General features: G+C 41.9%; 1 protein-coding gene across 1 annotated transcript; it reads right to left on the bottom strand.

Annotated features, from left to right (window-relative positions):
- Positions 1–6030: 6030 nt before the first annotated feature.
- lmo4b (LIM domain only 4b) lies at positions 6031–17030 on the bottom strand. Its single transcript, XM_085398376.1, has 5 exons — positions 16564–17030; positions 14975–15215; positions 10537–10633; positions 8695–8850; positions 6031–6530 (listed from the first exon to the last, which is right to left on the bottom strand). The coding sequence occupies exons 2-5, from the start codon at positions 15208–15210 to the stop codon at positions 6522–6524; spliced, it is 498 nt and encodes a 165-aa protein (XP_085254502.1). The 5' UTR covers positions 15211–15215; positions 16564–17030; the 3' UTR covers positions 6031–6521.
- Between the last annotated feature and the right edge of the window lie 1314 nt (positions 17031–18344).

The raw sequence follows: 18344 nt of genomic DNA, 5'->3' as shown, positions 1-18344 counted from the left end.
CCTGATGGTTTTATTGATTAGTTTGATAGATGTGAAACTGATCGCTTTAATATAGGTTCATTACACATCAGGCTACAATCAGCAGCTGTTTCCCAAAAATGGGAAAAGCTAGTAAAGCTTGACATAGTTTTTGAAACTTGAGAGCGTATGTAGGTTATAATTAATGAATTACTGTTAATTAATGGATTAATTAGGGTAGCACAATGGTTAGCACTGATGCCTCACAGCAAGAAGGTCCTGGGTTCAAATCCACCATCTGGCCGAGGCCTTTCTGTGTCTGCGTGGGTTCTCTCTGGGTACTCTCGCTTCCTCAGTTAGAGGGAATAGATTAACTGGTGATTCTAAATTGCCCAGAAGTGTGAATGTGAGTGTCAGTGGTTGTTTGTCTCTCCGTGTTAGCCCTGCAACAAACTGGCGGAGTGTCCAGTCCCTTCTCACCCTATGGCAGCTGCAACATGCTTCAGCTCCCCTACTAGATCGGTGGATGGATAATGGATTAATTAATGAACTTTAAAAATGCCGATGTTGCTTTAAGCTCTTCTGAGGTTAGCCATCTCCTCATGCTTCTAGTGTAAATAACACTAGAAGCATGATTGTACTTTTTCCCCCCTTTCTTCATCCTCTAAGAACGTATCCCTGGCCACATCACATAAGAAGTATCTTTCATATTAATGCCACCTTATATAAATTGCAGCTACATTCACAAACTAGACCTCACAGTGGCTACGTCCATCTTTTACATACAGTCTATGGTTGTCTGACTAAGTGCAGGACTCACTGTATTCAATTTGAGAAAAGTCTGTTCAAATTCATATACTACACAAACAGTATATAACATTTTATTTTGAAAGGTTTCACCGGGACTCCTGTGGAAAACTAAGTGCACCCCATGATTCAGTGTCTTGTAGAACCACCTTTAGCAGCAATAAACTGAAGTAATCAGTTTCTTTATGACTTTATCCGTTTCTGGCTCCCACTTCTTCAAAGTGTTGCTTCAGTATCTTGAGGTTTGCAGTTCTCTTAAGGTCCCAGGTGGTCTAGATTGCGGTTTGTTAAGATGCACCTTTGCAGGCCTGAGCTGTGCTGTCATGTTCTTTTTTAAATATTGAGGTTTTCTTCAGCAAATCTCTCCAAACAAACCGTAGTTATTGAGTCTTTTTAAAACGGTGTCATTTCATTATGATCTTAAACATTTAGCATGCTAACTGAGGCCTGTAGAACCTATGATGCTTCTTTTTTTGCAATTTCATTTACAGACTTGAGTGCTTCAGACAAGCAAGATGCCAAAACCTTTGCATTTTTAGAGGTGTTCACACTTGCTGATGATCAATTAATCAAGTGCACTTGATTAGCAGCACCTGGCTGCTACTTATCCTCTTAATTCCTATGGAAGCAGTGAGGGTGTACTTAATTTTTCATGTAATTGCAAAGAGTCTTGTGAAAATCTACTTTTCCACATGGATGTAGTATACACACTGCACTATATGAACACATCCTGACTAAGTCGCAGTAATTATCTTCATTTTAAAACTGACTATGAACCGGACAACAGTGCGACGTTTAATTTAATCCCCAATGGCACCCAAGAAGACAAAATTGTGCACACATAACACAAAAGCATCATCCACCGAGCCAAACTGCTGGAAGATTTTTCTGTATGCTATTATTTCAGAAAGAGGAAACACTAGAAGGATGGAATAAATAAATAAATGGATTTAATGTGTTGATGTTATTATCTCAAAGCATCTGGAAGGTGTTAAGTATATTGTTTCGGATGCAGTAAACAAAAGGAGATAAAACTAGCTTGGCAGATGTCTTCGGTTTGCACAGGCTGTCATGCAGAACACAACATCCACTCTGTCATAAAAAAAACTCTTCCAATCACATCGAGATAAATGATAATCAAAAACTTGCAGCAGAATGAAGACGTAAACTAATTAGAAATAAATACAAGGTGGCTAATCATAAGTAATCCAGTTGTGGTGCATCAGTAGACTCCCCAGTGAGCGCAGGAAGGAGCTGGAGTTGAAGCAAAGTGATTTCCCTCAGGCTGCCGTGCCATTTAAGTGTGCTTCATTGTTGTGGGTGGGATCCCATAGCCCTCACTCTGGTTTACCACATCAAAGCAAACTCTCACATATGTAGTAAGTCCCAAACTGAGCAATTTGACTCAATAAGTTGATTTGAAAAATGACTCATGAAATCTGTTAGTACGCACGTGCACGGCTTATGTGTATTCATGTGTGTATGCATGTATTTATCTGTGTGAGAGAGTAAACAGCTTAATGGAACCAAGCGGATTTCATAATGGAAAAGGCCAACGTTAGTGTAGCACGAAATGGTCTTGTTCTGATGTGGATTACTGAGATCACTTTAAACCAAAATCAACTTAAAGGATAATTCTTTTTTTTAAAATCTGATACTCAAAGGCTTCTGCAGCCTGACAGCCATTCATATGCAGGTGAAAGTGGGGATGCATGTTGCAGTTATCACCTCTGAAATAGCAGCAATGGATGGGCATCATGTTTCATAATTCTCCCTTAAATCAAATGCGACAGTTAAGCTAAATGAGGATGATGGTTTTGAAGCATTTTGCAGTCCTCTAAGTATTAAAACTGCCACATTTTAATGATGTTTACATAGCTATCCTCCCCTTTTCCACACAAAAAATTCCTGTTTTAAGAGGTTCATAGAACCTCTAGCCAAAGCCCCATTTGAATCTCATGTAAAAAAAAAAAAAAAAAGTGGAATTATCCTTTGAGATCGTTTCAATTTTTTGCGAATCTGACTATTGCTAGCCTAGATAGAAATGCATTTAGTCCATAAATGGGTGAAAACCAGTAGTATGAAGCAATATATGATTTACATAGAATATACGAATTGTTATGAGAGATTAATTTAATGCAATGATTGTGAAACTGAATATGAATATAAACTTTCCTGCCTCAGTTCTGGTATGTCCACACGGTGCGTTACACTGGATTCTTTCCATCTCAGTTCATCAAATTTAAAAAAACTACAATTTATAAATATGAGTTATTCAAACCTGAGGAATATCACACTGATATGTTGTGGAAATGTGTGGTTTTTAAAAAAAATATATATCTTTATTTAATATCTGTGAAAGCATTCAGCTGATTTGGATTGTCATAGAGTTATTATGTATCTTGCATATGAGAAGCTGTAAATCAAAAAGAGTCCCCAACCAGCAACATTGTGATTTCTGCAGGAATCCAAATCTGCTGTCAGAGATCGGGTATCCAAATATTTCCGGGACTTCAAGCGTCCATCACTCTGTTAACTTAAGCTACACAAGGGTCCACATCCATAGAGCCATAGTACCAGATATTCATTGTAAAATACTTGAAGTACCGAGCTCAAGTAGTTTTGTAGGTAATGGAATTTAAAAAAAAAAAAAAAAGAAAGAATAGGGCTTGAAAAATGAATAAAACAGACCGACTTTCATCCCTAAAAGTATATTTTTGGGAAAACTAATGAAAGCAGCAACTGGGAATTTTCCATAATTCCTTTTAAGAAGTGAATGTTGTCTCTGGATTCTTTTCAGAGATGGTCGGGTGGGAGGGACGCTTTATATTTTGGAAAATTAGGGAACAATTAACAGTTTTTATATAACATTCAATAAACCTACCACTACAGCTAAATTGCTTTGAGAGGCGGTTTAAATTTGGGGGATTTTCAGGAAACCTGTGAAGTAAACCTCGGCTTGATTAATTTTGTTTTTGATACTGAGCCCTTCTGTCTATACGAACTTTTTAGAGTGTTCCACAAAATCCAAACATAAACCTACCTGCTTACTATTGTGTATAAATGAACTTCTGTCCTCAATTTGGTGTTGCATTTTCCTCATTATTAATAATCATTTTCATGTTTTAATATGCCCACTTTTTTCCACTATTAGTAAAGCTCTTTGATCTGCAGCTGTGTATGAAATGTGCAGCATTAATAAGCTGCCTTGCCTTTGTCACACTGGAAGACATTTTGGCTTGTCGTAGTCAGAGGCACAGGTGTTACTAATAACATTAACTATGGCTCCGTTCCATTAAAGCCATTTCCCTCCACCTGTATCGATGTGCATCTCCCGTCGATTTGTCCGTGAAAAAAAAAAAGAAAGAAAGAAAGCTGAGCGGAAGTGCTGGAAATTTAACAAAATGTAAATATTACAAAAAAGGCTGAGGTGGAAAATGTGATGTATGGATAATCAAAGCTAGACATTTGTCAGGTACATGCGAGTACCTGCATGCTCAAACAATGCAAGCAAGCAAGCAAAGAGATACAAATCGAGAATGTTAAAGTGGTGTTCCTGCCAGGAAACGACTTGTTTGTTAAATGGTCTGGTGTGTGGCAGAGCTGCCATGCAAGCTGTTCGCCCGCCATAGCAAGCAGGTTGGCATTCAAGCGTCTTGCCCAAGGATACTTTAGCACGGGATCGAAGCCCATCTATTACCTGAGCCACGGATTTAGTTACATTGTCCTGTTTAGTGTATCTGTTATACGCACCAATCGGCCACAACATTAAAACCAGAGATGAGTGACGTGAGCGTTAATTCAGTGTCCTGCTGGGAAACGTGGGACCTTCCATTTGTGTTATTCTGACTTGTACCACCTCCTGAAACACCACCACAGACCAAGCACTCCTCTCCATTGCGCCCCCATCCCGGAAGCCCCACAGGACCCAAAGGATTTGCTGTTAGTTCCATTAAAGCCTTTTGTTGTGATGTTCAAGGTAACAGGTGTGTATTTGTTGTTTTGTTTTTTTAATATTTCTTTTTGTTCAGGTTTGCGCATCAGAGTCGTATTAGATACTTGGCTAGACTTCGATCAGCATGTTCAGAACCGGGACTCTGAAAGTGACGCATTGCTAACAATCGCTATGTTTAGGTTGTGCTTTAGAAGGTCGAGAACAAATCCACTCGGCGTGATTTTCATGCCATTGAAATTCCAATTTAAAACACAAGGGTCTGTTTACTCTTCAGGTCCATTTCCTTTCCTTTTCGAGATGATTTTTTTTTGCATCAAAGCCTCCTGGAGAAGAGCAGCATTGTTTCAGCGGCAGCAGCGAGCTCATGCGAGGCCGCAGACTCCGCAGATAAGCGCATCAGCCATTACCGGGTCCCTCCTTCAGACCTATTAGGTCTTGCAAGGACTTCAAACACCAATTTGTTCTGCAAATAGCCCATTCAATTTGTGCCTGCCAGAAAGAGACACCTCTCTCCCTCTCTGCAGTAATTGAATCTTCAAAGGGACATTTTCCTCCATTTCTGTCAGGTATTAGAGTGATGAATAGCAAACGGTCATCCGAACAGAAAACAGAGGATACATGTTTATCCATTTTCAGTTAGACGCTCATCATGCGCCTTGATGATTGCGAGGCTGGGAATTGAATGGCAGTGCTGCAGGATGTTCAATAGAGGATTTTCAGCCATGCTGATATCAGGCTTTTGCCCACTTGAATAGACAAAATTAGCCAGGTACTCATTACAACATCTAAAAACCCAAGTTTAGCTAATTAGAGACACTGAAGCTTTACAATGAATTTAAGGAGGCTATTAAATCTTCAATATTTTTATTACTTAAATACACCATACTGGAGCAAATGTCTCGGAAAATATCACAAATAAATTTCTCTTTCATTCAGCATTTAAATGTTGGTGATGATCTCTACATTACTGACTATGAGCAAATTTCTTCAGCTTGCCATGAGTTTCAAAGGGAGGAGCTGAGTGCGGAGGGGTCAGATGTACTGTAGCCACGCCTGGACAACGACATTTACATGCATACTGTACATACATGGTAGTTTTACAAATACACCAAGAGAGTGTTCATGATTTGTTTTCCACAAAATGCCACAGATTTTTTTTAAACCCCATCTTAATATATAGATATATACCACCAAAAAGAAAGAAAGAAAACCAAAAAACACATTCCCCTTTGACAACACTTAAAATATAGAAAGTGGAAACACCATGTTGCTGGGAAATGAGGATAGAAAAGGAGGAGAGGAAAAATGAAAAAGTCCCGGTTTCCCCCCAAAATGTCTTTAAACAAATGTGCAGAGTTGAAAAGCCTGCGCCTTTTAAACCTCATTAGTCTCGTTCCTTCTCTTCAGTCACAACATAGTCTCGTCACGTTGTTTAATTTTCTCCTCCCGTAGAGTCCTCTAGGATTCGGATCGGTCTCCCCCTTTTTTCACTTTTCTTTTTTCCCCCCCTTTAAATCGTCCCAAGGTCACAGAGTCCGCAGTGTCCCGATTCAGGTGTAGTAAGTGCAAGTATCCACCCACAGTTGGGGAAAAGCCAAGGATTGAAGGCTGAGCGCTGGGTATGAGTTGCAGAAATAAAAAGTCAGGTTACTGGTTGAGATGTGAGGAGGATTCCTTTAGGACAAAAGGGCCTGGGGGCACAGCTAAAAAGGCCGGGGTGCTGCTGATCCACACTGTCTCGGGTGTCAATGGGTAAGGGTTAAAATGAAGGCACACATCCTGCTTCCTGCACGGCTCCCGCCTAACACACCTGAAAGGAGAGGGCGATAAAAAATTTAAAAAAAAAAAAAAGGGAAAAGTTTAAATGAGAACAGACATCAAGCCGTCATTAAGAGCATCAGTTCACAAAATGTCATAAATGTTTCACCCCTTGATAAATAAACTTTCCACCAGCTCCAGTGTTTAATTTATTGATCAGCCAGGCTTTGAAAACCATCTGGTGTCCCATTTACTTTGCATTAACTAAAAGTGCATTCATGAAGCGATTCTCTTTGGTATAATTAGAACCACGCTCCGACATAACTGCAGGAGGTGTTCAGTCCTTTGAAACAGAAAAATGCAGGGGAGGAAAGACAATTATCTGTCTGGGTACCAGCAGCATTCAACTTTTTCATCTTTCTTGTTTTTTTCCTCCGCGATTCGAAGGGGCGATTTACTTTTCCCTTCATCCCTCAAATCACTAGGAGGGCTTCAATCTATTAGTAATTGCAAACTCCTACTTGGGGGCTAATTAAAGTGACTGACGCTGGGAGGGTCCCTCTCCCCTGGGTCAAAGCAGCTCTGTATGAGAGCGGTAATTTGTCTGTTCTGAACAAAGAGATTAGGAAGAAGCTGGGAAGAAAGCTTAATAAATGAGCATCACATGTCCTACGCCATGATCGTGAACAACACCAATTATGTCACAGCGAAATCGCACATAATCAAAACAACGGTCAGAAGATAACCCTGTGACTGCTTCATTTTCTCCTCTGCTAAACCAGCTTCTATATTCAGGCCGATACACTGGAGCCGTATTGATTCAGAGGGCTGTTATCCTGCTGTAAGCCTCTGCTGTTTGAGGCTGTCGAAATTCTGTTCGAGCAAAAGAAATACAGTGTGATAAAGTGCTTGAGCGGCAGAATAATTCTCCTTATTTCACTCGCGCAGATAACAAAAGCATCCAGAGACTGTTCCCACTGAGCGATGAGTCTCTGTTTATTTAATAATTCGCTCTCTGCTATAATTAAAGCACCAGGGCCAATATTCAGATTGCATTTTAGCATCAATAATTCAGCAGTTTTCACTACAATTGATGTTAGTGCATAAATAAACAATGAGGCCTCATATTTACTACACCAGCCATGCTGCAAGAGACACTGGGGGTGGGAGCAAGGACTTAAACAGACATTTAAAATTAAGCTAGATAATGCAACGGCTTTCAATTTAAATGTGAGGAGCTCTTAGAGCTCCAAGAGCTGATTTGTAAAAGTGACAAGCCCTTAAAAGGCCTGTGACGTAAGGGGAGGAGGGATGTGGGGGGGCTTAATGGAGTTCTACCTCTCCTCTACTCACAGAACCACTCAAGGTGAAATGCATGCTCCCAACAATATAATTCCTCTTTCAGTCAGACTCTGACACACTCCAAACACCTCCCATATCTCTCAGTGTGCTCTATGTGCAGACAAGGTATCAATAAAGCTGCTTGTTGTGAGGCAAAAATGATTAGATCTGCTGCAGGCACAATGAAGCTATCCTGAAGAATGAAGTTATCCTTCGTATATGATTAGGCCTTCTGTTTTGCTTTCACTGGAGGCATCGAGATCAAATCAGGGAAAGCCATGATGACAGCTTTCATGATATACATGCTGCTGCAGCTTGCTGTCTGTGTTCGCTTCTCGCCCCCACTCGGATGCACATTTTTGGCCTCGGAGTAATAACTTAACCCAGGTGATCCCAGGCGTGTTGATAGAAAAGTCAAATTCGGTTTTAAACACTCCGTATTAATGTTAAAAGTGGACGTCTGGCTCAGAACGGCAAAATAAATTCACAATGAGTCAAATATGTGTCTGCTGGTAACAAAGTGTGAGGGCAGCGGTACACAAAAACATCATTTTCGCATGCTTTGTGCTGACAGTTAATACAGATTTTCTAAGTTCATGTCCTCCAACAAGAATGATGGAAAAATCCATTGGCTGTCTAAAAATAAAATTCATCTCTGCTCTGTAAGATTTAATATCGGCTGCATGCCTTGCAGTGAAGTCGAATCGACGACATCAATATAAACAGAGTGAAAAATGTTGCCGTGAAAATTACAGATGTTTTTCCTTTTCCTGCTAATGACTCCGGCTGACTGATGACTTTTGCTGCTTGTCTTGTACTTTGAAATGAGACCACAAAGAACCGCGGGGCTCCCTCCGCCATCATGGGGGTCTTACCTTCTGGTCGGGCAGCAGCGGGTTCGTCTGCAGTGAACTCAAATGGCCGTTGATGAGCGCTGTGGGTCTGTCGTGTTCGCAGAACAGGCTGCCGTTGATGTAGTGGAACCGGTCCCCGGGGACGAGCCGGTTCCGACAGGTGGAACATGTGAAACACTGTAAACAAAGACAGAACCGATCTTAAAGGTCTTACAGGTCCTTCCCTGTAGTGTGTTTACATTGAACTTGTAAAGGAAGCTGAGGATAAAAATGTTGCTTAAGCAGGTTCCAAGAATCTTATTTGTGACTTGAGCGCCTGTGATCTCTAAATCTCAATTTCAATTAAAGGATCCTGCCTTTAAATTGCTCCTTAAATAAAGCCAGCGCACATTAAGATTTAGTGTTTGTGGAAGACACAACCATCATTTGGTTTCTAAATAGCTTCCCTGTTCTCAGTAATGTTATCAAGTAGCTAAAAAACAGACTTTTTACATTTTAACACACTAGAACACCACATCACATCTGTAAATTCAAAGATCTTGCATCTGGCATTTATTTCCTTACATCTGTCAAGGAGAAATCTTGTCACGTTGTTGATAGATATCATGCAAAATTCAGCCTTGGATACATACATGTGCAAATTGCAGTACTCTTATTTAACCACTAGGGACATCACGTCATGTCAAAGTTTCATAGCCAAGCATTTCTTTGTTTCTGTTGCAGCAACACCTGAGCCTTAATGCTGAAGTGCCAAAAAAGGTCAGATCCTGTAGTGTCCACTTTATTCTGCTCCACAAACAAGTCACCCCCACAGCCTCCCTCCTCCTGCTAACACGTCCAGCTTTACAGCTTTAAAAATGCATGGTACAAAAATCTGTTTTTCTCTTAATGAACGCTCTCTTAATGAACAGCTAACCATCATTAACCGATAAATCAGTATGCCCTCATCCCGCCTAAACATGGCAACTTTAAATTTGAAATATAGTTGTTTTTAAGCACAGAGGCTTCAAAACCCAATGACTAACATCAGGGCAGCTACATCAATTTTTCATACGCAATCTATAGTTTTTGTAGAGACTTTGAGGCTTCAACCAAATATCTACACAAAATATTAATGTTTTCTCATAGCTAAGATCAAAACTGATCCTAGGTCTGTTTCATAAGTCTTCAAACACACGCTCACATCATTTTTCATCACAACATTTTAATACAGTGATGCTATAAAATTTCCTTTTTTGTGAAATAATATCAAAATGCTAAATGGATTAACATTACTCAAGAAGCTGAAAATTTTAATTATTAAACATGAGAACAGATGGTGATTAAATGATTAATCCGCTTATTGTTTTAGCACTCCAGCAGTTGGATTTTACACCAATTTGAATTCAAACTAAAGTTTTTGCTTTAATACTTTTTTGGATCTCCTGTTAATCATATCTCATTAGCCCTGCTCCGTACAGACAGTAGTCGCTATTGACCACAACAGAGACATTTTAAGCCAAGCACACAACATAATTAGTGTAAAGTTAATTCAATGTGATGCTGATTTGTGTGTTCTTCAAAGAGATAATTCCGATACTAAGGAAAACACTGTTATACACAAAACTGAAAACTAGGAGTGTGCTGATGTGTCGGTTGAATATCCGTTTGTTCAGCTGACTGATATCAGTATATTGGCAAAATGCTAAAATATGAAGTTACAAATGAAAGAAAATAATGGGATCACCATCAGTTATCTCCAAAAAAAATGTTATTTGAAACATCGGCCCAGGATTTCATAACCGATGCATCGCTGCTAAAAACAAAACAAAGGCTTTAAACTGTGCAGCACTCCAACTTCATCAAGAGGAAACTTGACTTTACCTTGAGATGGTACACATTGCCCTGTGCCCTCATCACCAGTTCACTGGCTGGAATAGACTGACCACAGGCGCTGCAAGCTCCGCTGTTCCCAAATAATCTGAGGGGGGGAAGAAAGGGACGAAGAAGGAGTGTTACTGTGGAGCTGCTGTATGCATCTGCACAGATTTAGCCTTGTGTAATGGACTGTCCACACTTTTCTCTGCAGAGTGTGTGACTGAATGAAAAGTGTATCCGGCGCTAAGTTTCCCCCAACTCCATTTCTGCCTCGAAGGGAAAACATACAGCAGAAGAAATAGAAAATCATCACAGTATCAACAGGAAAAATGAATCCAACACGACTCTGCCCTCCACAAGCATCTAGCACTGAAACTGCATATTACTTTGGCTGCACATTTTTTGCAGCCTAATAATAACGTGGAACATAAGCAATAAGGACCTAAGAGGATTTGATTGTACATCCAGGCGGAGATGTAGTGCTTTTGCCATTAGGACTCCTGTGAATGCTCCGTCAGTGCCGTGTTTCCATTAGAAACCCCGTAGCTACTCGGGTTGATATATAATGTGCATGGGTTAACCTTTTCAATCATGGTGTCAACACTTTAGATTTGCTTCTGCTCATCTCTTTCGTCCCTAACCTTCTCTCTCTCTCTCTCTCTCTCTGCCTCTTGATAATGAAATGCTTGCTCCAGCTTCCCTTCTATCTTCCTTCTGAGTCCACAATTTAGATTACTTCATCTCGGTGAGCAGCAAACTGAATGAAATTTCGATTTGAGCAGAAAGTAATTTACTGGGATCTGGACCCATTTGTCATCATATCTCACCGGGTGTTTGCTCTATCACTGCACTTTTCCTAAGCAATCAAATAAGACCACGGCATCTGACATGCTCCGGAGAGAAGGAGAGAGAGGGAGAGAGAGGGATGGAGACAGAAAGGGATAGGGGGGGAGTGGTTAACACTGGCGTGCGTGCATCAGATAAAGTTGTTTGGTTGGGGGGAAAAAAATTAACAAGCGAAAGAAAGAACAACAAGATCAAAGTGTCTTTCTGCGCAGACCTTCTTGAAGACATTTTTTATGAAATGTATTTAACAAAGAGGGAATAAATGCCTCTACCATCCCAACCATAACCCGAGCAGTTGTTAGAAAAACTGACAAACAAACAAGCCAGAGCTCTTTGCAAAGGGACACAGAAATGGCTTTCAATAAGGCAGCTTAGGCTGAAGCAAATTTTGTCTTGGCATCATTTGGAATGGCTCCATCAAAACTCAATTTCAGAAACTAATTAACTGGAGACCGTCGTCACAACACTGCCAATTCTCTGCTCTCGCTGGGACAAACATGACAGTGGAAATGAACATATATGCCTTGCTTTAAGACTCTTGTGCTCTGCTGCAATGTGTGTGTGTGTGGAGAAGCAAAACTACACTTTCCCCACAAGATGTTTCTGCATATCAAAGCCGGCTCATTCCGAAATTCAAACTTCGCTCAAATTGAAAACATGTTCCTCGTGCTCTTGTTGAATATGTTGCTCGAGGAGTTTCCTCCTGTGCGAAAGCTTTTGAGAGGTGAGGAAACAAAGGACAAAAGGAGTTTTCACCGCAGCCTTTTTACATTTGGGCGCAGTGTGAAACTCGTACCGGGTTAATTATTTTACCAGGGGATAGCTCTTGATAGTATTTGATTTAGGAGCCAAAGCCTTTAGGTGCTCAATTAAGTTGCTGCATCGGTTTAGAGTTGGGCTCTAATGGCCTCTTCTGCCAGTGAACTACAGCGCTGAGGTGAAGCCAACACCCCAGGTCAGTATAAGTAAGGCCAAGGGACTCTTAATTGCAATGACACATCTGGTTTCTGCTTTTTGCAACAACAAAAAAATCAGTTACTCACTACGTTTCTCGGGGATGGCTTTATCTTGATTTATCTGTCGTCTTCCGCCCTTGTGAATCTGTCTTAGATTAAATTAAATAACAAACAAAAAAACACATTTGGACCTGTCTGTTGCCTATGCAGGCAATGACTATTGGATTTCATTTCAGCGCTGACTGCCGGGTGAAATATAGCATAGCTTGCTGCGAGGCTGTCTGGTAAATGCAGACCTCATTCACCAAGGCCTTTGAGTAGGGTAAAATTACCCCACAACAATGATTTCTGCAACACAGTCCATTAAAAATGCCTCTCTACATCAGCAGCCAAAGCACCTTAAAAGCACTAGGCCATATTGATACTGAAGCGGGGCTTTGCATAATGGCAAGAGCTGCATTAGAGAAAAGGGTAGAGGGGGGGTAGGACAGGGCGGGGTGGGGAGATTGCGAGGATGAGGGAGGGTTCGCGTGAATCTGTGATGTGCATGTGTTTCAGGAGGAGGGGGTGGGGGTGTGTAGGGCTGGAGTCGGAGGCTGGGTGGTGCTGGCGGTGGGGGATCAGCCAAATTACACTTGGTTAATTCAGAGTAACAGATCTGGCCCCAAGTGAATTGAAGGCCTTGAATTAATTCTGTTATGACAAATCAAGATAAACGTTTCCCCTAAATTGCATGCGATTTAATTAATTTCTGAGATCCCGTTTTTTTTTTTTCTCCCCTGGCCTAATAGTTCACATTCTCTTGTGCTGTCATAGTGCTTGAGTGGGAAGACTTCAAAGTGATATTAAATAACCAACTATTAGATTTACCTCACACGTTCTATTGGAAAAGTGCCATTTAATTACCTAGGCTTATTCAATTAAGGGGACACACATTCTCCCTGAATCCAGCAGCCACAAGTAAATTAATTCTCCCTCTACTAGCAGCCCACAGAAATAATATCACCTCCAGCTTAAAACAACATGATCCCTACAGCAAACACAACTTTGGCTTTAAGTTAAAGCTTTTGGGGACAAGCGCTGCATGAAAAACAGGGGATGGGTTATCATCCCAGGCCAGGCATACGACTCAACTCCCGATCAGTCAGATGAGCATTATTAAATCAGCTGTATGGATATAAAGCTGAAGCTGCAGCTGAGAACGTATGTTGAGCTGTTTAGCACTCTATTACAAATATGAATCTGCCCCTTTAAGATGAAGAGGGGGAAAAAAACAGCAGCAAATGGCCTTCACAATAATCCCTCTTCTCTCTGTCTTTCTCTCTTGCTCTCTCTCAAAAGCCAATTTGGTTAATTAAATGTTTTGTTTGCAGTGTGGCTCTCATTCATTTCGGCCACGTCATTGGGAGCGGATACAAGCCAGGGACCAGATCTCATTAGATAAAACCCATCAGGACTAAAGGAAATGGAGGGGGACTATAATTAAAGCATTTAATTGTGTAGACTCACTGTCAGATGTTTTTTTCCTACCCCGCTCCTGTCTTTATCTCCACAGAGATCTCATGGTTCCATAATGTGCGTTTTAGCTCTTCCACCAAGCATGCTCTCATTACAAGTGGAAAGGTGTATCCACATTTTCCCCCCCTTCCAATTTTAATTACGTTATAGTCCCATTATGAATGAAGTACCCCATTGACTTCCCCATCCTTTTTATGAGGTGGGTGTGAGAGCGCACAGGCGCACTTTAGATTTTGAATTATCCGTGCAGATTTGATAGCAGCGTTGTACGTTAACTGGAGTGCGGTTCCATCCATTAGAATATGAGCATGCATTTCTATTATATAACAATAAAAGCAGACTCTCCGACTGTCTTGCATGAATAGAAACTCAAGTTTAGCAAATGGCTAATTGATTGGCTTAAAAATCCATACCAGTCTAGCACATGAGGCTGAGTCAAGGATGCATGTCAACTTTCAGTAAACTGCACCTTCTCTCGTCACTTAAGACTGCTCAACATGACCAGAATGAGTGTCATCAACAAGCTCTGGTTGGGTGTCTGGCACACCTACTTGAATATTTAAAAAGGCTCTCTTTGCTAATTAAATGATCCTTTTTCCACTGTATTAAAAAATTTTTATAAAACAGCCTTCACTGAACACAGATCCTGTCCGTGTCTCTTGCAGAGCTAACTCAAGTCATTTAGGACCAGTTTTCTGTTCTTTTGTTGATTGTAAAACAGGACAGACCGCATTATGACCTGCACAGACTCTCTCCTTTTGCTTTGTGCTCTGTCAACATGGCGCCACGTTTGGCGTCTTTCAGGGCAGGCCAGAGAGCCTTCAACCAGGATGCCTTAATGAGCGCTGATGATGTTAGTACAATTTGAGACACATGTCGTGCAGGAATGCACCAAACTTTGCGGACGGTTGCATGACCATGACAGATCTACATCAGCTTAGTCCTGCTTTTAACTTGATTTAATATCACAGCCTAATATAATCCAGAAGAAAAGTTCTACGGGCTATGAGAAGCACAATTTTTCCTTTTAAATTCATGCAAGATGTTTAAACATCAAACTTGCTCAGTAAGGCTGCACAAGCAAAATACAGAAAACTGAACACACAACCTGGTGATTTCCTCACCTGATGTAGTCGTTTCTACAGAGGATCATGCCACTTTTTGTGTAGCACGATGTGCCGATCTCACCCAGCTGGGCCTGGCAGCAGGAACACTTGAGGCATCGGCTGTGCCAGTAGCTGTCCATGGTGTAAAGGAGGAAACGGTCCGCAATTTTGCCCCCGCAGCCGGCGCACCGCTTCCAGGACAGAGAACCTGTGCCCACCGGTGGTGGCTGGCTGCTGCCTCCGGGATTCACCATCGTACCTGAGAACACACAGAAGAAACCATGACAGGTTGCTGTTCAGACTATTATTTTTTTTCCTTTTACACTCAAGGACTGCTTTGTACACACAAGGGTCAGGACTTACACAGCTATGAGTTGACACATTTGTCATAACTGATCAGTTATCAGCTGTTTGAACATGTTGTATCTGCAGCTGCGAAGCCCGATCTCTGCTACAAGACAACCACGAGTCACTTAGTGAATTAATCTGCCCTTGATCTCTACGCTGTTGCTTCATCAGACCTCTTGTGATGAATGTCTATTCACTGATAACACTGTGGGGCCAGAGGAACAATTACACAGCATGGGCCTTTGTTGAGCTGTCCTAATGGCGCACAATTCCTCACTCTGCAAAGAGGTGATGTCCACAGCAAAACTCAAGGGAGTGAGTAAAGAGAGGCTGATGTTTGGCACAATAGTTCTGATGCTGCATGAGCCTTTGACCTCAGCCAAGTATATGATCACGCATCTACACCACAGCCCTGATACAGCGATGTGCACACGCTGTAATGATGTTAAATGTTCTAATCTACTGAAATGCAGGCATTTGTTTCACCCACCAAATTAATGTGGGCTCTTTCAAATGTAATCCTCTCCAATTTGGTAAGGCAGCCTCGCCTGGATAAAGCCAAATCTATGTTGAAAGACAGGTAGGCTAATTAGAGTTAGGAAGAGGGAGGGTGGGGGGTGCACAGAGAAAAGCATTCAGTAAGCCCATTAGCGATGGCTCTTAGGGACAAACCACAGCGTACCTTAGTGCTGATTAAATCTAAAAGGAGATGAATCAAAAAAGCCGACCTGAAAGTGACTCCCGGATAAACAAGACGGGGCCATCATCAAGTTTCATTCAGAGGAGTTTCCTTTTTTTCCGCTGAGGGATGGAGGGGACGGGGAGGGGAAGAGGAGGGGGGTGGCTTTTAACTTAAATGGGCTAACTCAAGTAATTACACGGGCAAGCAATTTGGAGACCAAGTCATGGAAATAGAAGAGGGAGCGAGAGAGACGGAGGAGGGAGGGGGGGGGGGGGGACATATCAGACAGCCATGTGCTAAAAGCTTCTGTCCGCTGCCTGATTTTGTTTTTGAAATAGAAAATAAAAGAAATGCAGCTTCACATCTCAATTACTACGAGCTGAGTCCTTTAAAAAGACCAGTGTAATGTCCGCTGTCACATCTGAGCGCAGGCATTCCTAAAATAGACACAGGCGGACTCAAAACCGACTGTTTCCACTCTGAAAACTACGGACAATTGCAGGTAGCATATATACATATAAAATATATATATACAGCGCAAACACACAGAACAGCTGTACCAGCGGCAAACACCCACCTCGTTTGTCTCCTTTCAGGGTAATGGCTGTAAAGTTGACGGCTTGAATGGCAGGTAGGCGAACAGGTAGGCTGCAACAACAGTACCCCAAAAAAGTACAGGTAGAAAGCGGACGCGACACCGCGCGCGGTCGTCGGCCTCCAGCTCCGCGCGGCAGCGAAACCCTCGAGCTCGGCTCTTCAGCAAGCAAATGGAGTTATCAGATAGTATTTCCACTGGATGCTTCCCGTTTAACTGCTGCTGCCGCTTTTAGTGCTCTTTTTCTCGCTGGAACAAAAACGAGTCCATCACAAGCCGTAATTACAGGTCTGCGCATGCCGTTGTGTCCACAGAGCTGGAGAAGTGCGTGGAGAAGAGGGAGGGAGGAAAAACAGAAACACGGAGGCAGGCAGAGAAGCTGTAATTGACTGTCCTCTGCTCTGGTCTCTGGGTCCCGTTAGCTGCTTGTTCTACATGTGTCGCTGACAGGAAGAAACCTCCAGTAAAAAAGCCCCTTCAGCCGCGTGACGAAAGAGCCTCGGCAGCCAATCCGCGCGCGGTCCATTTAAGAGGAATAACAATTCTGGCCAATCAGAGGGAGGCGAGACTGACTCGGACACGCAGACAGAGAAGGATGGAAACGGAGGTGAGATGGACCGGAGAGAAGAGACACGCAGCAGTCCAACGTATACAAGCCAAATCAGGGGCAGAGACGAGATTAGAGCGGATTTATACGACAAAGAAAATCCGTAGAATAAGCTCAGTGTCCTGTTTAAGGAGCTTCAATATCACCGTGATAAATATATTATCTCTTCTAAACGTCCATAATACTCGAACATGGAGAGATTGCATATGAAGCATTGTAATAATATACAGATCAAACTGTCTCCATTGTCGGGACTACTGAAAGCTGCATAGCAACATCCTGTAGGCTGCATTCATCTCACGCCCGACTTTAATTAGTTGACATTCAATAACTACTTAGTTTACCGAGGGTGACTCCAACCTCTGGGAAATATCAAGCCCCCCTAATAGCTGCGTAGTGGCGCCATCGTCTGTCACTGGAAAAAATCGCAGCGAGGCCTGCTGTCGTTTACAACCTCATTAAGCCTCGGGTCATTGGTTTCAACACCTATTAAGGCTAATCTGCAAGACCTGATTTGGCTGAGATCCTTTTAATTCCTTCAGTTTGAGTTTTTCCACCATCACGTGACACTTCTGAGATCCCATCAACTGAAGGTGACTGTAACGCTTTTTTAATAAAAATGAAATGTATATGGTGGCGACACCACGACAGAGAGGCGGGGGGCTGCTCTCCTTGTAAAGAAAAGCTGCAAACAAGTGACGTCTTCAGTTTAACCAAAAACAGTTGCTATTGGAGAAAAGTTTCCCTGTTTGAGATTCAGCAGGCTGAGTGGTTTTACATGACAAAACGGCTCTCTTATAAGATGCCCCTGGCTTCATTAGAAAGACGTCAGATGTATAAAGATGATCTTTTTCTTGACTTTAATTGTTTAATTATTCCTGCAGCTCCGAAGAGATCGCGCTGCATCAAGCTGATTTCCCTTTTGGCAAAGCCGGTGCTACTCCGCCTTGGTTTGAGCCACATTCTCCTGACATTCTCATCAAGCCTCTCACTCAGCAGAACAAAAAAACCCCACGGAAGATTGCAAAGAATGTCTTTTCCACCAAGGAATGATTAATTGATATAAATGATTAAAACAGAGGAAAATTATGAAATGAATTTGAAAAGAGGCCTCACAGGAAAAGCTTTGTTTGTTCCGGGCCTTTTTTAATGAGCT

The sequence above is a fragment of the Rhamphochromis longiceps genome, linkage group LG23 (assembly GCF_057381845.1).
Source record: "Rhamphochromis longiceps isolate RC_006_pf linkage group LG23, R_longiceps_female_GT1.1, whole genome shotgun sequence".
In the NCBI taxonomy this organism is placed as follows: Eukaryota; Metazoa; Chordata; class Actinopteri; order Cichliformes; family Cichlidae; genus Rhamphochromis; species Rhamphochromis longiceps.
Note: the sequence above shows the minus strand (reverse complement) of the source record. Positions and strands in the feature narration are given on the sequence as shown.

Coding starts and splice junctions, on each gene's coding strand:
- lmo4b (XM_085398376.1), bottom strand. CDS start 15,210: ATGGTGAATCCCGGAGGCAGCAGCCAGCCACCACCGGTGGGCACAGGT. Junction 10,634..14,974: donor TGTAGAAACGACTACATCAG/GTGAGGAAATCA, acceptor TCCCCCCCTCAG/ATTATTTGGGAACAGCGGAG. Junction 8,851..10,536: donor GCAATGTGTACCATCTCAAG/GTAAAGTCAAGT, acceptor CTTTGTTTACAG/TGTTTCACATGTTCCACCTG.